Source organism: Hippichthys cyanospilos, chromosome 9, assembly GCF_059441005.1.
Source record: "Hippichthys cyanospilos isolate Australia breed blue-spotted pipefish chromosome 9, RoL_Hcya_1.0, whole genome shotgun sequence".
Classification (NCBI taxonomy): Eukaryota; Metazoa; Chordata; class Actinopteri; order Syngnathiformes; family Syngnathidae; genus Hippichthys; species Hippichthys cyanospilos.
In genome coordinates, this window is record NC_142377.1 from 2777396 (window position 1) to 2790000 (window position 12605).

The window sequence follows — 12605 nt, forward strand, 5'->3', positions numbered from 1 at the left end:
TCATGTTTTCCCAGGTCCATATGGGAAACCTAAACTTCTCCCTGGGTAAGGTTCAGTATGACACTTTAAGTCTGGCCACGTTTCCCCTGGAGGCTCAGATTGGAGTCGGAGTTGGGGCGACAATTGTTGCACTGATTGTCCTTATCATCGTCCTTATATACAGGTTTGTATGAAATTGACAAAAGACAGATATAACATTGTACATGTAATAGATGAAGGTCCCTGTCAATATTTTGTCAACTTGTGACATGACAAAACAAACAAACAAACAAAAACAAAAAAAAGTTTAAGGCATGAGAACTTGATTTTGATTAATTTTATATATTCTTTTAAAAGGTCAAATAAAAAATGAATGAGGCTACAATATAACATCTCTATGTGGGTGCATACTGGTACTGTCATGATTGGAGGATTATCCTGTTATTCAAGGTATAAACTGCAAAGAAGTGCAAATCAAAGATTAAAATAAATTTTAAATATCCATGTGTCATTTTGCCTAATTAATACCCGCAGATTTTACTTGACGTTAGCATGATAGAAAATTACAGATTGCTAATATTGACTGTTTAGTCACACCTAAATATGATTTACGATGGTAATTTACCAAATGAATAAACAACAGTTGAATAAACACCAGTTGAATAAATACCAATCAAATAAACAACAGTATTGTTTTTAAAACTGGGTACTTGCATTAGAACATTGAATAAATGTGGTTTGAAAAGGAGAAGAGCAAGGTTAAAAACATCATATGACATGATAAAATATGGTACATGGTAGTGTTGTTTAAAACTAATTAATGGAATTATGAAATCATTAAATAGTTTTAAAGCTTTTGGCCCCATTAGAATGTTAATTCCTCACCACAGTCATTTTCCTCCTCACCCCTTTCTGAGCGTTCCTGCTCATTGCTGTTATCAAGCACAAGCCCCACCCGACCTGAGAAAGCGACTGGGTCTTCACTTTGATACGTCACGTCAAAGTTTGACGACCCTTAATTTAAAGTGTCTAATATACATCTTTAATAAAATTATAAAATTAAGAAATTCAATAAATCTTTGCTCTTATAGTTTTGTAACAAAGTATCATACCGGTAATCCTTTTTTGTTTTGCTCTGACTATGTAATGGCAGTGTACCATTGAAGTAGGCTGCTTGTCAAGCGGCACTGACTGATGCTTCTGCACATGCGCAAGCTAAATTACCGTCATTTCCTCATCACCAGCAACATGTATTCTGTTACACTCCAACCCTGTGCTCATTAGACAAAACGTGTGGAAACAGTACCATCCACATGCCCCAATTGACACTGATAGTTAAAGTGAAATGAGTTGTGTTGTGACATTATGCTGAATTAGAGTACATTATCTTGTGTTATACCACACAGGTTAAATAAACTGGCCACTGATGTGCATAGTCGAGCTTCTTTGTCTGTCTTGTGTAAGATTAGGTAAAACTGCTATTTATCACAGTGAGGTGACTTGAGATCATCTCTGACACTACTTGCTCAAGACTTAAAGAACTGGAGCTTCCTTGAGACTTGAATGTGAAGACTTGAGGCACACGTGTGACTGTAATTCAATCTATGTTACATACTATATGTGGCAAGTCGAAATACTATGTACCAGGGACCTATGACTAACTCGCCTGTTATGTTGTGGGTTTAAACATTGGTTATGATGAAATGTAGTTTAAAACGCTTATGTTCACAAAATTTGAATCATCTCTGAAGTAGATTATTTTATGTCAGCCCTCATGTCCATTTTCCTTAAAATATGACCTAAACTTCTGAATAATTTGACTCAGTTTGATTGGAATATTTAGTAAATCTATAAGAACCTGCTTGACTCTATCCACTTGTGTCTTTGTCAGGAGAAAGAGCAAGCAGGCTTTAAGAGACTACAAGAAGGTTCAAATCCAACTAGAAAACCTTGAAACCAGTGTGAGGGACCGCTGCAAGAAGGAATTCACAGGTAAGACCACAGACACTACAATACATGCAGAATTGTATGTCTGTAAATTGTATTTTCTATTATATTTAAGTACATTAAAAACACACTTGAAGCATGTGAGGTGTAAAACATTTTTTTCAAGTGTGGTTTACCTATAGATGTTCACCTACAGTATGGACGGTTCATTGTGAATGTACCCCCATGATATTCAAAGGTTACTTTTTTATATTGTGTCAGATAGGTTTGTATGTCCCTCCTGTTAAATAAAATCATAATTTAGAAACTGCTATATCTTTGGTTTTTCTCAGTGTAATATCAAAATTGGTTTGATGAAATGAAACCTTTGTGAGTGATAAATACAAAAAAAAAAACACAGAAATCAAGAAGAGGGTAAATACTTTTCCCCAACACTATATGCCTAATGCCAACATTTTGAGCCAACAAGTATAGAATTGGGCCGAATGTCACGCAAAGGGATTTTGCGGAGTCACTTGGGTAATATATGTTTGAAGACTCAGAAAGATGTTCCTAACCCTTGTGCATTCATTTTAAAAAGACTACTCTCACGTTTTTTGTACCAACATGGTACCTGCTTTTGAGGGTGGGATAACTAACATTTTTAATGAATTATTTTTTTCTTTAAATCATTCAACGTTCAGTGGCATGAGCTCTATCCATACATATGTAGTTTTTTTATGAAATACAAGGCAAAATACACAACTTGAAAAATTGGGTAAGGCTCACCGCTTTTCCCCCACTCATACCGAGTAACGACAAGTGCATTCCCACTGGTTTGAAGCAAGTTGTTTTAAAGTGTTACACACAAGTCATTCGAGAAATTTCAATCTATTGGCCTATCTCAACCACCGCTAAAGAGCTTGGTTAAAAAATAGCAGGAAATGCAATACAACGCATCGGTTTAACATCCATTGAAAAAACGTGGATTATAATGAGTGTAGGTATGTCCAACCTGGTACGCATGAACATATGCGTCGTAATTATTTAGTACGCCAAGCTACAATATATTAGAATTTGCAGCATGGTTGTATTTTGAACTTTAACATGATTACATTGTTAGCATGAAAATTCCACTCCCTAATGTTTTTTTTTCAATGCTTTTGACTTTTATTTCACAAAGAAATCATTGAAAACTTCCCAAGTTGGTATCATGTATGCTTGAGGGTTAAACAGGTATCGATGATGATCAGGGCCAATAATCAACATCTATGTTTTACTGCGGTTAAGAACCAACAATTTGGACGCTATCTATTGGCTTGTCTTGTCAAGACAGGCCTCTAGACGTCGTCAGCATTGTGACAAGTTTGCCATGGAATGGGTCAAGCATGTCAAGCAAGTTTTCTGTTTTGATGCATTCACCATTTGTGTGAGTCTTTGAACGGATACTTTATCAAAATAGGAGCGGGTTATCAGGCATTCATCAGCCTGACTACCACTATTAATTTTAGCTAGTGAGTGGGTTGTATTCAAAATGTCCTTAATTTTGTCCTTAATGAGTAAAGAATTGCATGATACGTATTGTGAGCTAAATTAAGGGAAGCTACCAGTACTTGGCAGTTGCAGCTCTTAATTTGATTACTTGTTTAAGTTCTCGAAGATATTTTTTTTCTGCATTTATTCATTGAAAAGGAGTGGCTTGGCTTATTTTTTGACAACACAGCAACCCTATTTTGCATGCAGTTTTGCATGCACTTTTTTCCTTGGTCATTAATGCTATATTTACTGTGTGTAGGTGTAATGTATGAAGTACACTGAAATAACACTACAAATGTAATCTCTAAACTACATTTTTACAGAATATGATCAATCTTTGTTTGCGGCTTGTTAAATGTTTAGCTCATGTTCTGGATTCATTCCCATCCAATAAATATCTTCTTCCTATATTCTGTACATCCTGTCCCCAAAATTTGGTGCAATATCACAGTAACATTAACCCTCTCCAGGAAGGCATTGCAAATTTGCAACAAGAATATGAGAGTCCCCTGGGTATTCCACATTAATATTGTTTGAGGCATTTTTTTTAGATGTTTGAAAAAAAAAGAAAATTTAATTTGAGCCTGAAAGGGTTAATCTATTAACATAGGATTATATGCATATAGTGATGTAAAAAATTGTCACATAGTTGTACACAATATGTCATTTGGTGGACAGACTAAACCCTTATGTCGTAATTAGCATGGACCCACAAGCCACGGCCAACGTAAATATCACTTAAAAAAAAAAGAAAAAAAGAATAATCCAATGTTTTAGACCCACTTAAGTGATTAATGAAAAAAGTACCCCGTTCTGGACATCACAAAAAAAAGCTGTTTGCTTTGGTTGTTGCATTGATGAAAACATATTGCACAGTGCAAACTATATATACAGAGAGGTAAAGATGCCATGGGTCAGAGCATTTTTTTCTAGACGTTTACCTCCTGTGCAGCAACTATGAACCTCCAAAAGTTGATTTACTGTCACCAACCAAATCTGGAAATCACCATGAAATCAATTTTAGTTTGGACACTCTTTGCCTCTAATAAACCCCTCCAGGGTCAGAGATTCTTTGACCAGATGAACAGAGAAGTAACACCACTACAGTAGTGGCAGTATAGTGCTTGGGACAAGCCTTCACAAAATGATTTACTCCGTAAGCACTGAAATCTTAAAATCTTGGTATACACACAGTGTGTGTCGACCCCGTTTGGAGGCCCAGGACAGGCACCTGGCCTTTGCAGACCCCTGTACTTCAAACACATCGGGGATTTCACTTTCTCTTTGTCATCTTCGTCCATGTCTATAGATTAATTTTTTTGATGAAATATTGTCTGACCTTTCATTCTTGCCCACTCACTCTTATCCAGACCTGATGACAGAAATGATGGACATGTCGAGTGACTTAGTTGGCTCTGGCATCCCTTTCCTCGATTACCGGGTGTACGCAGAACGTATTTTCTTCCCTGGCCACCGGGAATCACCACTGAGGCGAGACCTGGATGTTCAGGAGTGCCGCAGACAGACAGTGGAACAGGGCCTGGTGCAACTATCTAACCTTCTAAACAGTAAACTCTTCTTGACCAAGGTACAGTATGCAGCATTCCTAGCCGTACATTGAACAAACATTGTGTTATTAAAAATTAAATATGATACTTTTCTCCCATAAGTTCATTTATACCCTGGAAAGCCAGCGAACATTCTCCCCCCGAGATCGTGCCTACGTTGCTTCTTTACTCACGGTGGCGCTGCATGGCAAACTGGAATACTTTACTGATATCCTCAAAACCCTCTTGAACGACCTTGTGGAGCAGTATGTGGCCAAAAACCCCAAAGTGATGCTGCGTAGGTAGGAGGAAAATGGAGTTTGTAAGTTGAAGCCTTCATTCAGATCCTTTTTCACAGTTTAACACTTTTTCTTCATCTTTACAGAACTGAGACGGTGGTGGAAAAGTTGCTGACCAACTGGATGTCCATCTGTCTCTATGCTTTCCTCAGAGTGAGTCAAAGTTTAGATTTTGGACTGTAGCGATAATGGAAACTTGTAGATCAAATAGCTAGACCAAAACAAAACTTTTCGGTGGACATGTCCATTTCTGGTTTTATGCAAAAACAATTTCGACTTTCATTTCAGAGCAGCCCAAAAGTTCAAATTGTAATAGAAGTGCATGAAAATAAGAGATTAGTAGATGATGCGCATAGGACGTTGCTAACACTCAGAATTGCTACATCTATCACAATTACTGTCCCAGGCTGGTTGGCTAACACCAGTTTGTCTGTCTTTACAGTACTTTACACATGTGTTACCCGGGAGGTTTGCATGTTATTGAGTGCTGTTCATCAAGATTTTGAAAGTGGGAGAACAACAATTGCCTTTGTGTTTACAGGACTCTGCAGGGGAGTCTCTTTATATGCTTTTCAGAGCAATAAAACACCAGGTAGATAAAGGACCAGTTGATGCTGTGACAGGAAAGGCCAAATATACATTGAATGACAATCGCCTGCTGCGAGAAGATGTAGAGTACAATACTTTGGTGAGCAAGAACCACCCTTTTTCATAGTTCTTTTTAAGGTTACCTCAGTGTGCTTGTCCACAGAAATGTAAGGGATTTCATATATGTTTTTATCTTTTTTCTGTTTGTTTAGACACTAAATGTGCTGGTGCAGGGCGGAGGAGTGAATGAGTGCCAGCTGCTACCCTCGAAAGTACTCGACTGTGATACCATCACGCAGGTGAAAGAGAAGCTTCTTGATCAGGTGTACAAAGGCACCTCTTTCTCTTACCGACCACATGCGGACTCATTGGACCTTGGTAAGAATACATTGCTTTATCCATATACTTTGCATAATATGTACAGTTGTTTAGATTTGTTCCATTTCAGAATTAATATATTTCTGTTTTCAGATATCCTCTTCCTTTGTGGTATCGGTTTGAAGGGACAATATGTAAGATTTAGACCGTTTTTAAATAAAAATAAATAAATTCAATTATTATAAATATCAAAAGCTTGTGTTCATAACGACCAACAGTAAGTTTTAAATATAATTCGAGGTATAGTTATCATTAAATTATATTATATGGGGGCTGCACTCCTCCAGAGGCTGCCATGTCTGTTATACCGATGGACAGCCAAAGGAGCATGGATTGCTGCATTTACCGTAATGCCCCGAAAGCTCTCATGGGCGCATGCGAAAAATTACACATACTCTTTAATAAAGTCCTTTAAACTGCCACAGATTGTGTTCTATAATTACACGATAGTATCATCACTGTAAGTCAATAATGTGAATCTTTCGTTGCTGAATTAACTGAACATGATATGTTAAAGTAACTACTTTACACTAAAATCAGTCACATATCTGGCGTGTATCGCTTGTGGTTTAAGTAGCAAAATGGCTGACCAAGATGAAGTCCAGTATGAAGTTGTTCGTGATAAGAGGGCAAAATCGTCCATGAAGCATTTAGGCGTTAGAAAAAGGAGAAACCCGACAACACTTTTGGTAAAATTGACATATATTTTCATCGCAAAAACAAACTATGTTCAAGCGGTGGACTGACAAATTTGACAGTGCACCTGCGACATCACCATCCAGCTGTTACAAGCATGTCCACAGTTGGGTCCAGTTTAAACAATTTAAGAAGTATGATAGCAAGTTAGCAATAGCCCAGAAGCTGACCAACAAGGTAAACAAAATTCTCCATTGCACAATTTTTCAATTTACTTTCGCATTTCATGCTGTCAAGGGCATGCTTGAGTAGTGAATTAGGCTTTCTATTTTTTAATTCATTGTTTATATATTCCTTAAAATGTTTTTGCAAACAGTGCCCAATACATTGCTATACGTATCTCAATATGCCTTTGCTGTGTCAATATATCGCAGTACACTTTCAAGCCACATTACCCAGCACTATTTAGCACAGGGGTGTCCAAACTTTTTGCAAAGTGGGCCAGACTTTGTGTGTAAAAAATGTAGAAGGGCCAAACTTGGCAGGCGTTCTTTTCATATATCAGCAATTAATTTAAATACATTTCAGCGAGCCATTCTGTGTTTAACATTTGCTTTTTTATTTTCATTTCAGCTATCACTAAGCATGTGTTTTGGTTCATTTGAAACATGCATATAAAAAATGAATTGATTAACATTTGCTTTTTTATTTTCATTTCAGCTATCACTAAGCATGTGTTTTGGTTCATTTGAAACATGCATATAAAAAATGAATTGACATTAAATATTGAAATTGAATATTCACTTAACCACTTTTTTTTAACACTTTAATTAACTTTTTTGAAACAGTTGAACAGACGTAATTGTGCTCTAGGGTGCAAATTACATTTGAAAAAAAAAAAAAAACAATCTCACCATGGCAAGTTTAATATTTATAGAATTTTTAAACACAATAACAGAGAAATGAACAAGTAAACAAGTAACAAGTATCAACAAGTGCAGGGCTCATTTAAAATATGAAATTAGTAACTATAAATGTTGATTGGATTTTTAAATGGTTATTATTCTGGAGTGAAAACTTAAAAAAAAAACTGTTTTCAGATTTATCGTAAATGAAAAATGACTTGTCTGCTTGAGTATGTTGGGTGAAACTGAGCTCTGGAGTGCAGGACAAAGGCCAGGTGTGGCTCTATGGCAGTAGTATGAATGCGCATGTCTTGTAAGTGAGAGTCCGATAGCTGTGTCCTTACACGGCTCTAATATAAGTTCATAACCGGGAATGTCTTCTCACACAAATAAGTCGAACCAAACAAGCTTAGCATTTTCTTACCAACTGCTCGAATCTCTTGGAAACTTGTTCTTATCCAGCTGTCAGTAAAAGTTAGCAATATAAAGCTGCTAGTGCTGACCGCAGCTCATTGCGTCACACTGCAGCTCAACTTTCCTCCTTTTGTTGATTGTCGCCATTTTAGAAAATTAGGGGCTCATACAGTCAATTAATCATATACTAATTTGCTGTTCCTAATTGAGCCTATAGATGGCAGCATTTCACACACGCAGGTAACAGCGCTGCTGCCACACGCATTAATTCTCCATGAGGGCCAGACATTATTGATTTTACGATGGAGGCTGCGGGCCGGATAGAAATTGACCAAGGGCCGCATTTGGCCCCCGGGCCGGACTTTGGACATGCCTGATTTAGCATATTTGGTCTGTTTGGCCTGTTAAAACCGAACAGATTTTTGCCATTAAATGTGACCTCTCCTCCAAACTTTGAGTTCACATTTTGCACGTCCTTGTAAGGAGTTAACGGTGTCCCCCTTATTTCAGAATCTGCTTTCAGACTCGGCCCTAGCTCTAATCACTCCTTTGAGACATTTGAAGTTGTTCCACAATCCACATCCTTGCTGGCATTTTATCTTACAGTTACTGTCTATACCATCCTCTTACTTACGGTACTTATCTTGGGTTTTTAGACAAATTCCCTGAAGTTGGGGGTGATTTGGTAACTTGTGAGGATACTGTATTAATTATGAATGACTTTAATATTTAGATTGTACATTCTCTACACCAAAGACTGCCTCAGTTACTAAGTACTGTACTAAGATATGGCACAATGTGTTAGCTTAGTACTCTGCATCTATTGCAGCCTGTTGAGCATGAAAGGGGGCTCCTCCCACCTGTGATCCCTTCTCAAGGTTTCTAATTGTATTTTTCCCCAGATGGAGTTTGAGGTTTTCATTGCCACTCTGGGAGCTTGGTTTAGGCGATGCTGTTGTGAATTTGTGATATTCTCTGTGACTCTTTCCCTTGTAAAAACCTTGTAGGCTATTGTGAGGATATTAAAATCAATTTGACATCACTTGTCATAAAAACACGTACAAACTATTCCACTGTGATACATACATAATTAACTTTGTTGTTCCTGTTGTCATTTAGAGTGGAGGTCTGGTGTTGCTGGCCATCTCATCTTGTCAGATGAAGATTTGACGTCTGTGGTTCAGGGTAATTGGAAACGTCTCAACACTCTGCAGCACTACAAGGTCAGGGTTTACACATCAATGTGCTTCCACTACAAGGTCAGGGTTTATACATGCACTGTGTATGCTTCATCACACTACTTAGCACTTTCGTCTTTTACCTGTGTGTGACTACATGTTATGGGTTTGCAACTTGTGCTACTTTCTACACCTTTAAATTGGGACGAATAAAGTGTATGAATTAAATTTGATTCACTGCAACTGAAAATTCTATCAAATATGTGTTAAAGCGATAAACAATGCTAACATTGTATTTTGTGCTATACTTCAGGTCCCAGATGGTGCAACAGTTGCACTGGTCCCTCGGCACACTAAACATATTTGCCATGACAACCACGACTATGTGGCTGGAGAGAGTGAGTAATTGTTTAGGTCCAAACAGACCTCTGTTTATATATGGAACTGAACATGGCCACTGAACCCATTTTTTATCCTGTGGCAGATAAATTCAGTAAGGTTTTTTTAACTTGCATTTATTTACTTGGTAAAACTTCAGGGAACTATTCATTGATGCATTTCAATGTTCACTTTACTACATAGGGCATGCTCCTGACCCTGGAAACTCCAGGCACTTATCTTTTGACAAGTGAACAGTTGAAGTTTGTTATATAAAAAGAGAAATGTGTTGTAATTGCACAGTGGACCTCCGGTTTACGACGTCCCTATTTTTTTCACCATATGATGTGGCCCGCGACGTTTTTTTGTCGCCTCTTCACGCTATTTCTTTTGCCTTACGAAACATCCAACATGGCAGTGAGTGTGCGTGACACATCCAACATGGCGGTCAGTGTGCGCTCATACGTCCATACACACGTCACCGCCTACGCCACTACAATACTGGTCTGCTATTGGTCGGCGTCACAACTCTCTAAGATACTGGTCTATTATTGGTCAGTGTCACGGGGTCATGAAGATGCTGGTCTGCCATTGGTCAGCGTACGGGGTCACAAAGATGGCTGCCTAAAGACTTGATCTCGTTTGAGAATGCTTTCAATATGGTATTTATTTTGCATTTTACTGCGTAATTCAAGTTGAATGGGTTAGCCATGGGTCCCAAGATTGCTATTGATGTTAAAGAGAGAAGTAAGAAGATGATTTATATGGAAACAAAGCTGGAGATAATCAAGAAATATGAAGAAGGCTAAGATAGCCTAGCCTAGGCTATCCTCACTAGGGAATATGGCCATGACAAGTTCATCACGTTGCGAAAAGGTTAATAAATCCTTTCTATAGTTTTTATTTATGACGTTATTTAATTTTATACATGTAAATTCTATATACATAGCACTTAGTATACTATTTTGATACCAATTTTTAATATGTATATACAATTTTGATGTTTTTACCTGTGATTTTACATGCATTAGCTAATCAACATACGTCTGGATTGCCCGCCATACGGCGAATTCGCGTTAAGATCCAAACCGCGTAATGGATTAAACTCGTAAATCGGGGGCCCACTGTACTTTCACCCTGTTGGATATATAGTACAGCGTTCCCTCTTTTTTCACAGTTAATGTGTACGTGGGTAACCAGATTTTTTATGTGAAAAGTTTGTATCCTTTAATTATATGAGAGGAAAAAATACTGCAGTACACATATTTACTTAAATCATTAACTATCAAATCTTATACAGCAAATGTACTGTTATTCCTTCACAATTATTCAAGTCATTCAACACTTCACATCAACTCGCCTTGGGGATGATTTTCAACATGCCCACAAAACCCACTTACCCCAAATGAATAATATTCACAATTAAAATACATTCTTAATGCTTAATAAATGTTTTCGAAAAGTTCAGGGTGCATCACGCACCGCACACTTAAAAAAAACAACAACAACAAGGATTTGAAACGGTTTCACTTTGACAGAAACACCAATGTTGGAGGATGGAGATGAAGGGGGCATGAGACTCTGGCATCTGGTGAAGGCCAGCGATGAGCCTGAGCTGCCAAAACATCGCAGAGGCAGTTTGAGGGAACGAGAAAGAGCGAAGGCCATACCAGAGATCTATCTGACCCGCCTCCTTTCAATGAAGGTATATATCGCCTTGACATTTTTCGGTGGGGTTGCTCAGGTCACAAAACACCTATGTGAAGGGTGGCCATACGTGCATGTATGCGGACTTGCACCGTTCTTTATCATAAAATCCACAGTCAAGATTTCCTAAAAAAAAATAAAAGAAAGAAAGAAAGAAAAAATGCACACATATACAGAACAACTTTCATCGCATGGAGCGACATGCGATGGAGTGACACGCAATGGAGCGACGCGTGACAGGCACGTTGCGTAATTCCGCGTGACGCAAGAAGTTAAAACATTTTAACTATTGTCGCGTCGCATCAGCCAATCAGCTTCGGGAATGTTCAACGGCTCACACAGAGAGCAAGAATGAATCATGGCGGCCGCTTTGCAGTCACCCGAAGCTACCCAACACGGCCAGCTCAATACAAAAACGGAACCAAGCAAGAGCTCTCACCTGGCTTGTAGAATGGTGTAAGGGAGAACTTGTGACAACTGGTATGTGCAGCGTTTGCTTCCTTTTTTAACAGCTGTTGAACCACAGTTACTGTGCCAAGCTAACGATAGTGCAGCACTGACAGCACAGTATTTAGCACGGTATGGGCCACTTGATTGCGACATTGAAACTTTTAATTATTTTTTGGTAGACGAGTATTGCCGTGAAGCGAGGGACACGCAGTGTAAAAACAAAGAATAAAGGTCCTGTCGAGAAAATATTGGCTCTGCCACATACCAGAAAAGTGAAAGTTCTCAGCAATGCTCTCCTTTCCGGATCCACTGTAAAGTGCACAGCAAGCTCACTCCTCCTCCCCTCACGCGACAGTTGCATGAAAAGTGAACATCTTGACCTTGTGACAAAACACCTCACGTAGAGCGTAAACAATGCTCTTAGACGCCTTCCATCTGAACGTGGCATAAGAGAAAAGCAACATTTTGCCATTTAATTTACTGTGTAATTTTATTTGCCACCAGGCCACCCTTTTTTGAAACATTACTTAGTTTTGCTTAAGTATTTGAAGATGAAATAGATTGAGTGAACAAAATAAAGAGGCAAATCCTACTGCCACCAATCCATTTCTGTTTTCTATAGCATCAGTTCCTTATCTGTAAAATGTACTTGGTGTTGTAATTTAATTACCGTATTTTCCGCAC

The 12605-nt window shown here is 38.2% G+C and overlaps 1 protein-coding gene across 1 annotated transcript in view; it reads left to right on the forward strand.

Moving 5' to 3' along the window:
• The window catches only part of plxnb1b (plexin b1b), a 90198-nt gene that overhangs the window by 64772 nt on the left and 12821 nt on the right, over window positions 1–12605 (forward strand). The window contains exons 23-32 of the mRNA XM_088423224.1: window positions 15–163; window positions 1871–1971; window positions 4812–5029; window positions 5112–5290; window positions 5374–5440; window positions 5829–5975; window positions 6088–6253; window positions 9328–9431; window positions 9700–9784; window positions 11303–11469. Of these exons, the coding sequence (XP_088279350.1) occupies window positions 15–163; window positions 1871–1971; window positions 4812–5029; window positions 5112–5290; window positions 5374–5440; window positions 5829–5975; window positions 6088–6253; window positions 9328–9431; window positions 9700–9784; window positions 11303–11469 (1383 nt within the window). The remainder of the gene's footprint in view (window positions 1–14; window positions 164–1870; window positions 1972–4811; window positions 5030–5111; window positions 5291–5373; window positions 5441–5828; window positions 5976–6087; window positions 6254–9327; window positions 9432–9699; window positions 9785–11302; window positions 11470–12605) is intronic.